This window comes from Egretta garzetta, unplaced genomic scaffold (assembly GCF_000687185.1).
Source record: "Egretta garzetta isolate BGI_Z169 unplaced genomic scaffold, ASM68718v1 scaffold172, whole genome shotgun sequence".
NCBI lineage: Eukaryota > Metazoa > Chordata > Aves > Pelecaniformes > Ardeidae > Egretta > Egretta garzetta.
Genome location: NW_009258951.1, coordinates 3,734,360 through 3,753,544, shown reverse-complemented (window position 1 = coordinate 3,753,544; position 19,185 = coordinate 3,734,360). Strand labels below are relative to the sequence as shown.

The 19,185-nt window shown below is 37.7% G+C and overlaps 1 protein-coding gene across 1 annotated transcript in view; it reads right to left on the bottom strand.

Annotated features, from left to right (window-relative positions):
* Positions 1-1,823: 1,823 nt before the first annotated feature.
* RSRC1 (arginine and serine rich coiled-coil 1) overlaps positions 1,824-19,185 on the bottom strand; it is an 81,613-nt gene continuing 64,251 nt past the window's right edge. Inside the window, exons 6-7 of the mRNA XM_035890042.1 lie at positions 4,562-4,598; positions 1,824-2,084 (exon numbers count right to left, since the gene is read on the bottom strand). Coding sequence (XP_035745935.1) covers positions 1,824-2,084; positions 4,562-4,598 — 298 coding nt within the window. The remainder of the gene's footprint in view (positions 2,085-4,561; positions 4,599-19,185) is intronic.

Below are 19,185 nucleotides of genomic sequence, written 5' to 3'. Positions count from 1 at the left end.
TTCTGCAGCTATATGTTTGCAGCTTCAGATAATGCAATGGTTTTAGTTGTAACTTCACGCTAGTTGACAACATTTTGGGCTCTAAGCCAAAAAAAAAAAAACCAAACCCAAAAAACAACCCACCCCAACAGAAGAATGGAGGAATTCAGTGTGTATCTACATAAATACAAATATTTATATTCTAAATAGTAGGAGTTAAACAATCAGTTACAAATAATAATTTCTCTGTGTATGTGTAACCTATCATTAACACCATTTTATAAGGAAGGCTCCAACCTGCTTATTTCTACAAATTCTTAAAAGTTTTAAAAACGTCCAAAAGGTTAGTTGTTATTATTATAACATGGCCAGGAAGACATAAGCAGTGGCTGTCTTCTCACACTTAGCACTCCTAAAGGAATCGCCTATCTACCTATCACCTTTTATGAAAGAAAGTATCAAGAAGACTCGAGTTGAAGATTCAAGTTTAATGTTTACCTGAACAAATAGCAAGCGATGGCTATTAAAAGAGTTCATATAAGCAAACCACCTTGTATGTAAAATCCCTTAACTCTATGCATATGCAATAAACGAGAGGGATGTGAACGACAGGAATTCGAAAGGAAATAAATGCATCAGCATTTCTCATGACATCACAAGCTACGGACTAACATCTACAAGGCTCACGATACCACTGGCACCTTGCAGCACCATTTCCCTTCCACTAATCCGATTATCTACCTGATGACAGAACAAGATTTTACTTGGATATTTTTATTTCATTATAATTTCCCATCTTTAGAAGACTTTCTGCTCAACTGCTTCCTGAAGTAGACAGCTCCAGGCTAAAGAGTCTTACCCCACCATAGGGATATACTAATCCCATTGTCTAAATGGGTAGAAAATAATGTTATACAGTCCCGACAACCCACTACCCAACCTGTGCACACCCTGCCCATGAGGCTATTCTTGTGCTGGAGTGGGGACACTTCACAGAATACCGTCTTATGAAGAAAAAGTGAATTCTGTGCTAAATTGCCATTGCCATCCTATCTCCTGGACTAAACCTGTCCTCTCTAGAGGTGCCTCATCAGTGACCTCACCCAGGAGGGGAATTTGGTCAAAAGAATGGGAAATGGGGCATGAAAATTACAACCCCCCAAGAACACCATGGTGGTTTTCCTGAGGGAATATTTCTTAGGTTTTGATGATTAGCATTTTCTGAAAGGACACATGAGAAAGAAATGCCTTTAAAAAAAAAAAATATGAAAAGTCTTGTTTTCAATCACATACAATTTCAATAGGAAAAAACCCAACCAGCCATTCAGCCTGACTGTTCTTCAATAGACAGAATTCAAGCTTGCAGAATATAATTGCCCAGCATGGAATTTTGCCAGAATACCAAGATAAACATAATTACTCATATTAAGAGTGTTAATTAATTGTTTGTGAACACAAATAATTGGTTGCTTGGTTTTATATCTCATTAGAAAGCCAACGATTCTATTAGATGTTGCTGTCCAGTAGCCATACTAGGACCACTGAGCTGTAATTGCCAGAAGTCTGAAACTAAGCCAGTGAAAAACCAGTGAGAGGTCAGCCACTGAAACCAAGCTCCAAGGAAAAAAAAAAAATTAGGGATACCTAGTAAATAAGTATTAAGTCCTTCTGGATAAAGGAGGGGCTTTTTTTGGTTGGGGTTTTAGGTTTTTGTTGCGGGTTTTTTGGGTTGGTTGATCATTTATGCAAATTTTTCTACCGAAGATCTCTTAAAAAAAAAACCCCAAAGAGCTGCCAGATGGAGTTGACCAATATTAGTTATGAATTAGTGACCTTGATATACACTACCTATGAGACATGATGCAACTAAAAGGGTAAACAGCGAACTCCGGCAGCTTCCCTGGCAGAGCTGCACACAAGCGCTGCGATCGCCAGCTTCGCGGGAGCTTCATCCGCGCCTGCTGGGGGTTATTGATTAACGCACGACACAGGGAGCGCCTGCATTCTTGGCAGGCAGTAACTATATTCTTACAAACCGCTGATGGGCTAAACAAGCTATTAATGACAGGTTGCTCTTCATCATTTAAAACAGACAGACTCTGCTGCTTGACCACAAGGACAAGCAGGTTATTGCTTTGAAATGTTATGCAAAAGGCACACAGTATCTCTAATGAGTGAGCCATACCTATGGCTCCATGGTTCTTTTTTAGTAGAGCTATTAATAGAAAACAGGAGCTATTCAGAGTTGCAGATATATAATCATCTATTCCAAGATTTTTACAGTTTGTTAGAATTTGTTCCTTGGAAAAAGAATTAGCTAAGTATAATTCAGCAAATAACCATCAAAATTTTTGGAATACAAGACTGATTCCCCTATCCTTCGAACTTTGCAGTTTCTTTTCTTAACTAGCTAAAAATAAAATATGCTTTTGAGCAGATGTAGCTATTGGTGGTCAGCAGGTAGCATGGCCGTGACCCCCTTGCACACAAGCTGGACACACCGGGCAGCCCTTCCTCCCCCAGCAGCGACAGCCCAGCTCCTCTGGGAGGGCCAGGTCTGACTGGCTCTGCTGGGGAGCTCTCCAATCTACAAAGAAAATATTTTTGTTTATAAAAGCATCTGGTTTTAAACTGGAAGTATTTCCAAGTAACGATTCGTAAAATATTTACCAAATTTTTTCGGGGCAAAAAAAACTTCATTACAAGTGTTTGGAGATGCAGTAATTTAAAGTAGTAGAACCATAGCAATCACGTGGCTTAATTCTTCTGAGGAATATCCCTAATGTTAACTGGAGTCCAAAAGGTGTTTGTGAACTTGGCTGACATAACACTGAGATATAAAACAGTTTCCAGCATGAACACGCCCATCTGTGGGCATCTTGGGAAACAGTTAATTTCCTTGAGCACCCATTCCCAGGACAGATTTTCTAAGATCACAGGAAAAAGAAAAAAAATCCTCAAACCTGGAGGTTTTTTTGACAGATCTTTCACAGAAATACAAAGCAGCTAATGTGTTTAATGAAGACAAAATTTTATTCAAAAATATAGGGAGTTATCCAGTAAAGAACTTAGGGCATCGTTGCTCTGCAGAGAATCTTTCCAGCACATTTTCCCCCAAATCCCAGGGAAACCCTGAACAGCAGTGGAAACACTATTCCTGGTCCATCCCCCCGCCCCAGGCTACTCAAAACCCATAGAGAGCCTCTTCCTTCTGCACCTGCTGGTTTGAGGTGACATTATAAATCAGACCTGCAGCTCCAGCTATTGCAGCATTCCCAATTTAGAAAAAGTACCAGTCATGGTCATCTGTCAAGACTACAGCATCTTTATAATGCATTAGAAAAATTCTCTGAACCCATCAGATTACAACTAGCTGACACCAGCAGAGGAATGAAACATTTTAAAAATTTATTTAAGAGATTCAACTAGCATGCAAGATACCAATGAAGCTAGCAAACAAGATTAATTTTCAAACTGCTCTAAGAACGATTCATAACACTCAGCTATTTATTCCATTTACAGATTCAAAATACTAGTTGCAATGGAACATTTAATATGCCACCATTATAAAGGGGAAACTGTTGACAACTATGCCAGAATATACATCCTTTTCATCCCGCTGTTACTCCAAGAAGATATTGGTACACAAGCTCCTACAAATCATATTTCCCAAGTGATTCCCAAAATGGGAAGCAACAACAGAAAAGCAATTTTTTCGAATGCTCATGCAATACATTGTGGTAAGATCTTATTTTAATAGCACTATAGACCAGTATATATTATTCAGATATTATATTAAATTAAACACAAATTTAAACATTTCTCATGATGTACTGAGATATACATGCCATTAATAGGGAATATTTTGATTTAATGGGATTTAATAATCTGTTTAGATGAACTACTTAATGTTCTGATGCTTGCTGATACTAACATACTAGGCTCAATGAGCTTCAGACTTGTGACAATATTGTATTTTTTTCCAGTTTTGATCAACTGATTAGTTTTTAATGCTAAGTATGCCTTGCCATCACTTGCGGTTTGAATATGTTTACTTAAACCAAAAATATTTTGCATCTCAATTATTATTTTATACTGCAGCACTGAATGGAATTTAAGTCAATACATTATTCATAGAGCAAAGACAAGAGAAAAAACAAAGCTGTGCACTTCTTTCAAAGACTTCAAATTACTAAAACATACCATATTTATGCATGCAATATTTGATTGTGTGTGTGTGTCTTTTTTTTTTAATCACAAGTTTGTTGTTTTCAGATCAGGATATGCCAAAAATCCAACACCAAACAATTTTTGTTTATAATTAAGGCAATCATCAATCCAAGGATTGTAGTCCATTTTATTTCATCTCTACATCAAAAAAAGTAATTTAAAAAAATTAAAATTCCCTTGAAATGGTAAGATAAATGAAAATGTAAGTGCCTTCACATAATAACAGTAAGCTGACCCTCTGGGAAATGGTTGACTTTCTCAATTCAAGGTATTCAAAGCTCATTCAAAAGTGTTCATTTGGAATGCAGATATCAAAGATGATGCAAATGTTCAAGAGAAAATTAAAACTTACCAGATGTTCTAATCCAGCTTTGATGTTTCCAGAGTCCCTGTAACAGAAGAACAAAAGTTCTAAATAGTTGCTAAACCCTTGTCTACAGCGATTTATGTTTAACTCAGAAATGTCAAATCCATGTAATTTCTCAAGTATATAAAAAAATCTTTACTTTTAATATCTTAAATCATTACAATACCTAAAAAGTATCAATTATCCTAACACATAACTATAGAATTATTTAAAACCTCAAATTTTACCTGCCCTGAAATGGCTATAAACTGTAGCAATGCAACAGGACACTATTTAAAAACCAACTTTTTCAATATAATTATCTCACTATTCATATTGGTATTAATAAAGCAAGACAGTGCATAATGCTATTTATCAAATCCCAATCCAGTGGCTCATGCTTCTGCTTTGCCACTACTTCAATAATAAAATTCTGTGACCATTTACAACAGTGATGGAATGAATGAGTCTTCTGCTTAAGGACTCATAAGGTTTAGTGGTGGGATGGCAGGGTTAGGTTAACAGTTGGACTTGATGATCTTAAAGGACTTTTCCAACCTCAACGATTCTATGATTCTAACTAGGTCGTGGCAGCCATACTGAAACTTTGCATTTAACTCCTGACAGCTGAAAAAAATACAAGGTACAGATATAAAAATTAGAAGTAACGTTGCATAAAGACAGCTGCAAAAAATGGGCCAAACTACCAAAGTAAAAATCTTGAAAGGCAAAGAGAATTCAGAGTGAAAATTAATCCTTAACACATCCTGCTATGTTAAAAAAAAAAAAAAAAGATAACTTGAAAGAAAACCAAAGCAAAGCAAATTTAAAAAAATCCCCAAATCCCAAGCCACTACACAAGGAGACTGGTTTCTGCTTCCACTGACTCCAGGTTCTACCCACTTCCAAAAAGGTAACTGCGCCTTTTGAGGAAGATGGGAGGCAACCATGGCAAACAAGGAGAAACTGCCCTCCAAGTATTCCAAGTAATCAGTTATTGACCTATAGCATGTACCATGTATCTATATTTATAATATCAATTTTTCAACAAATTCTTCAACTATATCAAACCATCAGTGCAAAAACCCCAACCATGTTCCTCTAAGAGAGCAAACCGTGCGAGACTGAAGCTCCCATTCCTCTTAGTACTTAGTACAGGCTGAGTAAGGCATAATGTGAAGTCACACGCAAAAATGGGTAAATGTATGAAATTTTCCTAGATACTGAATAAGGCTACATTCAACTACCCACTTGACAACCTTGCTGAACTGTATTTTAGACTTTTTACAGAAAGCTTTTATTTATCGTTTCATAAAGCTTTCAAAAGTCTGCTATGCACTTTTGCTCTCTTTGAATAGATCATGAATGAAGCAAGAGAAAAAGATGCGCCTTCCTTACACCGTTATTTTGTATTTTGAAACAAGAACTGATTATTTGAGTCCATACAATATTAAAACAGAAGTCATCTCCCACATCTACTTTTTGAGGTGCTAAATGGCCTTAAAGAATTTAATCACTTTGGAAGCAGGATCCAAGCAGCTGATGCGAGGACCTCCCGACTAATGGTATAAAACCTGCCCTGTTAGTGGTCTGTCTCCTGCGCTGTCCCTGTCATGACTTCATCAATATTTGTGCAACTCCTTTTGCCCTGTGCTGAAAGCAGACTTAATTCAATTATAGGTCTCAAAACTGATAAAAAAGGTCCTAAAGTGGAAAATGCGAAGAGATTATTGGCAAATGAATAAAGATTTCTATCGAACTAACACACAAAGAGTACAGCAGGGTGGGTTTTTTTTTTTTTAATCATTCCCTGTCTTAAGTCTTCTGGGAACAGTGAGTTTCCCTTCCCCTCATGCAGCACATCGATTTCTGAATTAGACTGCAATATTAAATAATTAATATACTTGCCATGATTGATGTTTTGCATTAGTTGAATATTAGGTTATCAATCAAAATCCACTTGGTTTAATGTAATAATATTGAAAAAGTGTCACTGGCTGTTCATCCAATTTGTAGTTGAGGCAGCACAGATAGTAATATTGGTGTAACACAAGGCTCTAACGCAGGAAATGCAGTGGTTGAACATACATAAGGCAAACATTATCAAACTAACCAGGACAAGGTTGAGGTTGTCCTAAATAAACCTTGTGGCACCTGTCACTTCCAATGAAAACCTCTTTCCAGCCGGAGGCTGCCATGCATCCATCAGCGATGACAACTAGTGAAGCCATGGCGTAATTTTATCTTTCTAGTTAAACAATAATTATACAAATAAGACTCCCATTAATACTGAATTTCAAATACTGTGTTATGCAAGATCAGGCCCGTTTCTACAGCTCAGTCTAACACATAACCTTAGATGTCTACCATAAAACACTATAAATACTACAAATAAAAGGCAAGGACAGTTTTATGCACATCCACTATTATAATACTCCTATAAAGGAATGACAAAGGAAAGTTATATTCATTTTATATCATCATCATCATTCAATAATGTTCTATTCGGCTTTTACACCACACTGTTCACAACAAGACATGTATTTGCCTTTTGAACCACCTCCAGTGCACCATGGGGGTTTTTTTTGTTCATTAGGTGAGTTTGGTTTTACTCCTGAGTTTTTCTTTTTTTCCATCAGAGAAACTCTGGAATTGTATTTCCCCAATATAGTCCAGAAATTGTGCTGTAAAATACTAGTTGACATGCATATATTTTAAAATTACGCATTAAAACCAGTAAGCTAATCCAAATGTTAGCTTTTGGTAATGCCAGGGGAAAAAATTGCAGCTGAGCTAAATTTGAATCATGGTCATGAGGGACCTGTAACAACAAGCCAGGAATTCAATTAAGCAAGTGTAGCCAGCATTTGGATTACTTAAAACCATAGTGTAGGTAACTAATTGATGTAGTATTAACTTATTAGTGCTAGTTCCTTTGCCAGTAAACTGAACTAAAATAAAAATATTCACTAGCACTTGTTGAAAATCCTAATTTTCACCTAGACATATATTCATGTTCATAGAAGTAGGCTCCCACATGAAACTAACCATTAATCAAGGGAGCTGAAAAATAATGCATTATCTTCAAAATATCTGAACTTTACTTATTCTAAAATAATACAAGATTTCACTAATAATCTTTTTAATACATTTATAGCAGTTTCACACAGGAATTGTAGAACTAATACTTGGTTTTGCACAACAGAGCTAAACACATTACTGGGTACATCTAGACACAGTACTTCGGAGCAAGGCACCCCCAAGAAGCTAAAGCCTTAGCATCATACACCACCACCAGTGACTTATTAATGTGAGGCTACCTAAAATCAAAGAAAACTCAGAGCTACTTTTATGTATCACTAAAATAGGCAATTGAGCTTATTAGTAGGTCTCTGCTATACTCTTTAAAGTGACAAACAATTATAAGTGCCAAGTTTAACCTGTGCTCCTGTTCAGATCACCAGCTTCAAACTGGAAGTATCCCGCAACTTTTAAAAATTTATTCCAAATGAAACCAAACCACTGCAGTTCACATTCTTTGGTTCCTCTCAAGCTGTTATCAACTCCTTCTCAATACTTCCCTTATATTCATAGATAGTAATTTTCTTTGCCATAATTTTTTTGTTAGAATCCATAGGCCACAGAATAATTCTATAGATTATTTATGTCTATGGATATTATAGGATAAATCAGGTTGAAGGGCCTCTGGAAGCCTGCAGTCCTACTGCCTGCTCAAGGCAGGGTCAGCTGTGGGGCTAGACCAGGCTGCTCAGAGTTTTAGGCAGCCTGGTCTTGAAAGGACAATCTCCCTGGGCAACCTGTTTTGCTGACTAAACATCCTCACTGGGAGCGTCTTTCCTTCTGTCTAGTCCAAGCACGTCTTTTTTCAATCTGTGCTGGTTGCATCTTTCCTCCTACCACACACCACTTCAAAGAGCCTGGCTCCTTCTCCTCGGTGACCTCCCTCCTCATCCGTCCGGGCGGCTGCTGTCAGGTGCCCTCGAAACCATCTCTTCTCCAGGCTGAATCACCCCCAGTCCCTCAGGTCCCCTCACAGGGCAAGTGCTCCGGCCCCTGACTGTCTTGGTGGCCTGAACTCCACACTAACCAGCCTCAATGTCTGATTTTTCTCCTCAGAAGCCAAATGAATAAATAAATCATGTCATCATTAGCAAGGCCTTTGGCAGAATCCCCTCCAGTTCCACCACATTAACTACAAGCTGCAAAGAACAAGGTCAGACGCAGCATTTCGGGTCAGGCTGCACCACACTCTCAAATAAAGTCCTTTTAACTCCCCTCTTCATGAATGCCAACGTGTTAGTGTTGTTGATCAGAAAGCATCGTCCCAAGCGGTTACAGATAATTTTCACAGAGCTCTCCCTTAAAAATCTCTTGGATCATTCAACAAGCACATCACATAATTCTTTCAATAATCTGTCAAGTATCATTTTAAATTAATCCTTTTTTTGTCACAGTATTTCTCTTGGATGAAGAGCCTCATAGTGAAAGATGTTCTCAAACAACCTCATGTTTTCTGGTTCTTTATCCTCATGTTAACATGCTTCTATTGCTTGCTGTCATCTAATGGCCTTCCCTACAGATCTTCCTCTGAGTAGCACACACATCCGCTATTTTTCTTTTGTATGTTGTCAGTCCCCACTTGTATTCCAGATAAACAACCTCAAAAAAACCCAGCTAAATCTCTTCAGAAGTCTTCAGAGCTTCTTTATGAACTTCAGCAGGTGACAATATATTAAACACTCGCCAATACAAGCAACACAAAACAGGATAAACATATTCTGCTAAACTCAGCTTGAGTGGTGGTCTAGTCCCTTCTCCCACCTCCCTAAGCTCTGTGTTGAAGGCAGATAAAGGGAGAGAAGACAGAAATGAGAAAAAATATGCCTTAATGGTAGGAATTATACCATGGTGTGAGGTGAAGAGGATGCGAGGCTACTGCCATAAACATCACAGCCATTGCATCTCCTGTCTTGAGCTTCTTCAGTCAGCAAGGATTCTACGCTGACCCAACATGGACAAAGTGAGGAACAGTCTTAGTAAATGCAACAATAGTGACAGCTACGGGAGAAGTAGAGTGTTTTCTGTTTCTGATACCCATAGTCTTCTCAAAGCTGATCTGCCAAGAGATGCTCAGCATGTCAGTAGGCACTGTAAAAAAAATAAAATCAAACTAATCTAAATCAGATTCAGATAAGGAATTTATTACACTAGCCTTGAATACTAATCTAGCAGCATTGTTAATACTCCGAATTTCTGACTAAATCCCAGTAAACACCACTACCAACAGCCAGTAACAATTTCCTTTCCCTCTCAGAACGCGGAAATCCCCCATCTAAAACCTTTGCCAACCTCTGGCAAGATCGTCTCTTCCAACGGTGAGTTTAAAGGCCAATATCTCATGATTTCCCAGATTAGAGCTGGGCCCTGCGTATTCCTGGGAATAAGAAAATTAGATTTCCATGTGATTACACACTACTTAATTCTACCCTTGGATATCCCAAGATAGAGAACAGCTCCCTCACTACTTCTTATTTTATGTATTCAATCTTCACCGGATTTACTTTCCTCAGCCTCAATAGTCTGTACAATCAGATTGAAGGTATCAAGTTTTAGAGGAGGAATAAGGAATAGGTTTTTTCCCCACTGAAGTTTTTAACTTTTTTCTCTTATCTCACATACAAATTTTAGGATAAGGCATTGTGTGTACTCATACACACACGGTTTAATTGCAACTGGATGGGTAGCCTGAATGATGCACTGGCGACCTTATCACCTTCTAGTGATGCATTTACACAAACATTTTAACCATGTTATATTCTAGAATAGCTTCACTAATCTGACTAATCTTAAACTCACAGAACATGCCAGACATCGAGAGTACAACAGTCATGGCCAGATCATGCCTTTGTTCAACTCCAGCAAAATAAAAGCCTAGTATAGAAAAATGTATTTTCTCCCTATTGGCAACAACTAGAACAAATACACATGGTTATTACATTTGCACGGTGGCTGTTCAGAAGACATGACATATTTGAAGTTCCTCCCTGAGCTAGCTTGAATTTCAGCTTCAGAGTTAGACAATGCTGGATGCAGTTTTTAGAAATGGATACCTCCATCACATTCCACTAAATTTTATAGGGTTTGTATTGTTGTGTTTTCTGTAAAATTATAGGCTGGTGTTTCCAAATCTGACTTCAGACCACAGATACTTATTTCGGTAGGCTTTGAAAGTCACAACAAAGATTACATAAAAACCTAAATCCTATGCCTGTCCTCTCCTTCAATATCATCTTTAAGAGAACAGTGCTGATTCTTCTGGGGGAACAGGTAAATTCACACCTACTGACTTTCAGCCACAAGCTGGTCCAATACCACTGCTGGTCTGGCAGAACTGCTGGTTAAAGACTGTGTAACGTGCAGAAACAGAACAAAAACCAGGTTCCTCTTCAACACTACTATGTAACACCATCTGCGTTATAAAGAAAAACCTGAAGAGTAGGGCTATATTTTTTGTAGCCATAAGTGGAAGTTACATCAAAGGGAGCATACAAAAGGCAAAAGGAGAAAACTATAAAAGAAAGCTATTTCCTCCTGCCTGTCTGATAGAAAGATGAAGGAAAAAAGCTTGAGTTTTTCTGAAAGTAACCAAATTACATACCCAAACAATTTTACCAATAATGAAAATAAAAATCCTTGCAATCTACTACTTTCCTAAGTTACACAAAGATTCTCAGCACTACATGTACCTCAAAGAGAAATCCTTGACAATTGCAATGGCTCTAAGAGTTGTGGCTCCTTGTACTTAAAGCCCCCGTTTGCTTCTATTGTTAGAAGATCCAAGCAACCAATAAAATGACTACAAAATAAAACAGTGAAAATAATTTAGCGGCACAATGTCAGTATCGGAGAGGGCTAGGGAATGGTTAGAGAATCCTTCACTCTGACTGCTAGAAAACACACCTATGATGTTTTGGAAAAAGCATGGAGTGCTGTTTTGCTCTTATGTAGTATCAGATTCAAAGCTGGTGGTGATGTGCTCAGTGGCTCCCTCTCTCCAGTCAACTGAAGAATTTGTTTCACTCGGGGAAAAAATGGTAAGAAGTTCGGCCAATTACTAATATAAATGTAATAAAGATTCAAGACCATCATATGAAGGTCACTCATCAAAAGCAGGAAGAAAAGCAGAAGTCACTGCCCCACACAAACACCTACGGAGTAACTTGGAACCGTTGAAGAACTCAGTAGATTATAATGCAAGCTAAATTGAATCATGCCAAAACCAGGGACTTTAAACAGGACACAAGGTGAAACAATTTCCATAATATGTTATCCTAGAGAGAAGAAAAATCAGTACCCAAGAGACCTTATCAAATATTCAAGAGGGGGGGAAAAAAAAATTATTTAACCCTGGCTCACAGAGTAAAATTCAAGATTTTATGCAACTGAAATAAATACTCAAACTAAATGGGGGGGTGGGGGGCACAAAATTACGTGTCAATAGAATCAGTATTTTCAAATAGACCCTGCAAAAAATCCTTTTTGTACTTAAGTGTTTCACAGATAAATGAGAGCCAAAATAACTACCCCAAGATGTTCCCAATTCTGCTTTACCAAGACTTCAGGTCAGATATGGAAATCCCATAAATTATCAAAGCCGATTTCTTTATCCTGGTTGCCAGTTCAAGCCATTCCTTGGATAAACCTGGCAATTCAAAGGACTTCGTAACATGCACGACCTTGCAGTTTTAATACGTGGAGCGTTCTTGTGTTGGTTTTTTCCCTGGGTTTTGGTTGGTTGCTTGGGTTTTTGTCCTCCTGTTCTGTACACAGTATTCCCTTCACAAAGAGTAAAACCTTGTTAATCAGCATTTGCATTCCCAGCAAACATAAGCAATTAAGCTTCAGGCTCTGGAATGTCACCGTCTCTGTTAACCAGATTATTTGGTAGTCTTAAATAAATTAGACAACTTTGGCCTGTTTTACCTTTTCTGTAATATTATTTAGTAGATACTCAATTAAAACACATCCTGTAGGTGAAAGTGTATGAAAACATTTCCGTAATGGACATTAGTGGTCGTAGGAAGTGTTGCTAATTAGCCTCAAAGTACGAAATGATTACAAAAGTAGCAAAAAGCCCAGCAGTATAAATGCACAGAACGCCGCACTGAATATTAAACAAAGCGGAGCAAGTTTTAATGTTGGTAAGCATAACTATAGTAAAAACTCTCCAGACTAGTAAAGAGTGTTACAGGTTAATGAGGAACATATAAAGAGTGCACAATAATTATCATACCTAACACCTTACCATCTGTGTTTGGATGAGTCCAGAATATAAACACAGCTTATCAGCATTAAGTCTGAGACTAATTACACGTGTATTTCTATTAGCATACTGTTAGGAAAAATATTTAAAATGTTAGATTTTCCTCAGCTGCACTCAAGTCTCAGTGTTGAAGAATATTAAATGTAAGTATAAGTCAGTGAGAAAATTTAAATGTTTAAGCACTAAAACAATTTGAGTACAATCAATTTTCCATTTTCTGAAAGCTTCTAAATCCTCCTCATTCACCCAATTACTACTGTACTTAACCTAATGAAATTTTATTCTGCAAGAACAATACTATTCTTAAACAAATTTTTGAAAAATATAAGATTAAAAACTTCTAGACAAAGAATAAACTCCTAGAGAAAAGATGCAAATAAAATTACTATCATAATCTGTTGGTTTTTTATTTGCAAGTATAAAACTGAAGAGAAACAAAAGCATGGAACATAGCATCTGTCATATCAGAATATAAAAAGATGATCCTGGCACAAAATGAAAAAGCTCTAATTCATTTGCAAATCAAGCCTGCCAGTTCTATTTCAAGCTGGCGGTAACTGTCAAGAGTTAACAAGATAATCACTTTCAATCCTGCCTTCAATGGTACATTACACTGTTATTCCATTCAATAAGGCCGTTCTTTGGGGCACTAGATGAATGGTTTTCATTTCTAACTCACACAAAAAGTTGCAAAAAAAATCCATGGGGCTTAAGAAAGAAATCCCTTTATGGGCATTTATCTGCCGGCACTTGCTTTTAGGCAAAATGAGATATTTGGATACATTGGTGTCCATTCACTTCCTCTATTCCTTCAGGCCCTCAGTCTGTTGATAAAAAAAAAAAAAAAGAGAAAAGAAGGCACACAAGGAAACCTCAAGCCTGTTTCCTTTTTTTAAAGCTATCTAGGCACATTAAACAAGTTCTGTAATAACGTTCTGTAAATGCTTCAAGAACACACACTGAAATGACATTGTACTTGAACAGATCCATCTTTGTCTAAATTCATTATAAACTGTACAAAAAATAATGCGTATGAAAATTGTGCTTAGGGAAACAATAACCAGTTCTTCATTAAACGTCCAATAAAAATAAAGTTACGAGTTAAATGCACTCTACCTATGAAACAAGTTAATCTAGAATCTATCTGTATTAATTATTTCTAATTTTTTTTTTTTAAGGTTCTGTGCTAAGCATTCTTCCCAAAAGGATAAAATCTTACAGAAGTTAAGAATTAAGAACTTACTTAAGTTACTTATATAAAACTTAACTAGCTGGCACACAACTTTTTACTGATCTCTGTGAAAAACAAGTTTCATGCTTTCATTCATTGCTCAGAATTCACAGATACTCATTTACCGTAAGATGCTACCTGCACGTTAAGGTTGTGTTACACAGATATGTATTCTATTATTGAATATTCTACAGTGACAATTTATATCTTCTACACTACCTTTAGAAACAAATCACTAAGTTATTTTTTTTCCTTCCTTTCTTTCTTTAAATCCCCATAGATCTTAGTTCACAGAACAAAGCTAATACCTATATTTAATATCTTAACTGACTTAAGCTTATCCAGCCTCAGGTCTGTTACCCAAAATTAATGCCTACAAGCACACTGTCATTACTCATATGTAGATACACTTTATTTTTTTTTTTTTAAACAAAAATAAATACATTTTTCCTCAAACTCAGGGACCTATCTTGTCAGTCACTTCTTATGCTATTTGCATACCTTATAAAGAAGATTTTTTGATCATCTTTATAATCCATCACTGCAAGTCCGACAACTTTTTCCATACACCCCTTGTGCAAATGTTCCTTTATAGTAAGAGTTTCCTTTATGAGAAACCTAAACACCAGAAGTTACCAGTGGGCTTGCAGGCTTTTGTTTTGTTGTTTGCACTTCACAAGTTTCTCCAGAGGTTCTAAACAGAGAGATGGTCTTATAATTAAAAAAATACTCTAACAAAACTAAAAACTATATGCCTGTATTTATGTAGCATTAGAACATAGTCATTTTTGCCGCCCTACTGCCTCTGCTTCCTGAAAAGAAAGAATATAAAATAAAAATGAATTAAAAGTTCACACTTTGGAAAGACCTTGAAAGAGCACAAGATGTTGCACTTAGAGCACAAATTAACAGCAAGTGAACAGATGGATTTCAAATGGCTTTAGGTAAGACTAAGAGAGTCCCAAAAAACCAGGAGCCTGCCATAGAAATTTGGGATGTGTTTGTTCCCTCTCTAGCCAGCAGCAATACAATGCCAGTACTGCTTAAAAATAAGCAATCGATTAAAAAAAAAAAAATAAAAAAAATTAAAAAATAAAAAAACCACCCTCCATTTTGTGAAGCAGACATTCGGAATAAAAAGCAAAGGTAAGCAGCAGAGGAATTCTTCTGTCAGGGTAGGTATTTGTTTCTAGCATTAACAACTGATTAATTTCCACAGCTCAGATGAAAGACCCGGATGACCCACCAGTCCAGGACACAGACATTTTAAGGCCAAAGACTAAGAAAAGGTAGTTTCAAATTTCCGTTATTACTGAAGATGTGTGCAGCACTTTGGCAGCCGTGGTCAAGTTCAGCTGAGACCCACAAAGTGCCACTTTACTGAAATTCCACCGCTTGCGACTGCATTTGATCCAATTTTAGCACACTGAAGCCTCCTGCTTTTTTAGGCATCACTGTTGGGAGGTATAAAAATCCAATTTGTAAATGCTTTTTCACTGTTCCTCTGTGTGTCCCTGCAGTTTGATTTTGTCGCTTTAGTTTAATTCCTCTACGTTCTTTCATCTGGCCTGAATTTATCTCCCTAAGGAACACAGGGACATACTCAGAATATACTCTAAATGTTTAAAATATGTTTAAATGTCAGACAGGCACAGCTTTTCATTCCTATACAAGGTAAAAAAATTTTCCTTCTCCTGAAAAAAGCAGTTCTACTTGATCTCAGAGTTAGTTTTTATCTCCTCAACTACTTCAGCTAACAGAGCTTGTAGCATTTCTGGTCATGAGAGACTTGAGTTTCAGGCTGTATTTCACAATTAAACAGTTTGTTTCTATTACAATTCAATGCAGCCTAAAGAAAACCTTTGAAAGCCTCTTGGCTTCTGTAAGACGGCCCTTCCAAGCAGTCCAAGCGTGGGATGAGAGGTAGGAGTAGCTCAGAAGATTCTCCAACCTAAGTCTGACATGAGGGAGAAGCCCCTGTCGTTGCACAAATAACAGGAACAAACTTCAGCAGACACATTAATGATAAACCCTGAGGATTTACTATCACTATGGTACTGCAGCCACTTTCAGTTCAAATAAACACACTGTAACTATTTTTGAATGGTACGATTTGCATCCTCCGTGGTATCTCCTCAGCATTCAAATGCAGCTTCTCCTACGTGACTCCAGAGTTTTGCACACGTTTTTCAGTATTTTGAGGTTGATAAGTTATGGAGAACATCACAAAGACCCTTTTATTTTAGGCAGAAGACTCACAAATTCTTCTAAAAGGCTATTTGGTTAAAGCACAGATGAACTTTGAAAACATACTTAACACAAAAAAGGTTTCTTTTATATCTGACTTTCATTAAGGCAGAACGTTGCATCTTCCACTGACAACTTCAATGTTGGGCTCTGCTGCAAGACAAGTTTGTATTAATTTTAAAAGGTAGATCTTAAGCTGTTCAAGCTTGATTGGAAATTAGTTTCTTGGCCACAAATAAAGGGAAAGAAATAATATTTAATCAAAATAAAAAAAAAAATTGATTGCAAATCTCAAACATATCTGACCAAAACCAAGCCTAACTGACAGTGACAAAAATAACTTCAAAGTGCTTCAAAATTAATGGAAAGGTTACAAAACCCAAACCAAAACACCACCAGCTAATTGTAGCTCGTGAAGAAGATTTGGAAGATCGACAGAAATCCGTAAAGTGGTCCCATTTACAGCAGGTCCCAGTGCAGCACCTTTGTTTTTACAGCATTCAGTCCAAACCAGTGCTGGTTCCCTGCATGCTGGCTAACAAATCACCAAAAGACTGTAAAAGCACTTTTAAATGCATGTGATAGCAAGGATCAGAACTTGAAGTGTATCTTGACAGTAATATTTCAGTATTCAAGACTGAAGACCTTCAAAGTTGTCAAAAAAAAAAAAAAAAGTGTCACACTTGGACCTAGTCACAGTGGATTTGTACCCAATACATCTACATCGAGATTGTAGAGAACAGGCTAATTTCCTTAAATTATCTGACAAGGCTAATAGTTCTCTTGATTCCAAGAGCAATTAACTCTCTGCTAATTCAACAGCAGCACTAGACAACTAACACTAATAGGTTTGTGTCTCACTTATTTGTTATTTCTTTCTCCAGCATTTGTAATGGCCTCTGACTATATAATTTACAAGTCTGATATTATTTGAGAATATTAATCAATGCTAAAATTGCTTTTGGTCTTGCGCTTATTACACATTTACTTCTTGGAGAGAAGCTTCAGAAGCAATAGATCTATTTAGGACACTGCTATGCCTGTGTTGAAAACACTGATACTGTCTAGAATTTGGTGTCCAAAACATTATGGTGAGTTAAGTAAACAAGAAGAGATCTGCATGTTCCAGTAAATCACAACTTATATTTTTTGTAGAAGATTTTACATCCTAAGAAAAAAAAAAAACCCCAACCCAAACCACCGAGTAATGCTGTCTAAACACTTCACGATGGCTGAGTTGCACCAAAACCTCCTTAAAGCTTCATACGTTCTTTAATTGTTAAGTCTACTGTTCCTACCACATGACATTGGTTTTATTCATCTTGCTCTCCAAAACACTTGCTTTCATTAATATGTTTTTAACCTTTTACTGCCATGAAAGACTAACATCATCTATTTTATTTGGCATTTATCATTCCCAGCACTTCACAGAGAAAGTCTCCAGTGAAAACGGAGAGCAGTACTGGCTTTGCAAGACGTTGCAAACTGCTGAGAAGTGGCCAGCCAAAGTCTAGACCAGAAATCTTGCTAGGCATTTTGTACTTTGGCATTCCTTCAATGAAATTATAATAATTAGTATTGCACACTACTGATTTACCACCAAGTGGACCAAAATTAGAAGAAAAGACAAAAATATAAAATATGTCTCGTTCTACAGCCAAGATTTCCCTCAAAGGTTATTTTTCTAATATGAAGCCAAGAGATTCCTGAAAAAAATTAAGTACCATAAACATGGCAGGCTCCAAGGAAACTTGGATCTTAAGCAATTTGCAGCTTGAAGATTAAAACCAGCACTTCCTATTGTACCTGCAAATATTAGAAGTGAAGTGAAACATTCTACAAAAACAACTTCTGAACAAATAAGCAGCCAGACCCTTCAACAGCAGCAATTTCTAGAGGTTTCACCAACCATACAGAAAGACCTGGAAATGTTGATGATCAGGCTGATGACTGAGCAAGTACTTCTGATGGAAAGAATTCCTAACCTGCAGAAAAACCAGCGAATATGCAACAACCACCTCAAGTTACAAACCTAACTAACAAATTGTAGCCACACATCACAAAGCCTACTTCAAGTTGAGGGACCAATATGCCAGGCAGACCCTGCTCTTAGGGAGGTCTGCTGCCTCCCAGGAGCCCGGGTTAGAGACATCACTAGGAAACTTCCTAGCCTGGTCTGACCCTCAGACTACTATCCCTTGCTGCTCTTCCATGTGGGAGCTGATGAAGTTGCAGCAAGTAGCCCAAGGGTGATCAAAAAAGAATACAAAGCCTTGGGGAGGTTAGTGAAGGACTCTGGAGCGCAAGTCATTTTTTCCTCGCTCCTTCCAGTGGCGGCCAGAGACACTGGGCAATACGGGCGGACTCAATCTATTAACACGTGGCTCCGCAACTGGTGTCGCCGCCACAACTTTGGGGTCTTTGACCACGGGATGGTCTACACGGCACCGGGCTTGCTGGCATCAAATGGGAGCCAGCTTTCTCAAAAGGGGAAGAGGGTCTTTGCCCAGGAGCTTGTGGGGCTCATTGACAGGGCTTTAAACTAGATGTGAAGGGGGAAGGGGAACCTACTGGGCTTGCCAGCGACAGGCTAGGGGATGAAATGCAAGGGTTAGAGGGACTGGGGGCTAGTATGAGCCCTCAAACCGTTGCCCAGCAGTGTGTCAGGGGCACTGGAGTGAAGTTGAAGTCTGGCGGAGGTGAGCCAGAGGCTCCTGAGGTAGTAGGAGCCAACAAGGAAAAGCTTGTGAAGCACCTCAAAGGAAACGAGGGGTGTTCGGCTGTGAAGGTGACGAGGCCAACAGCTCA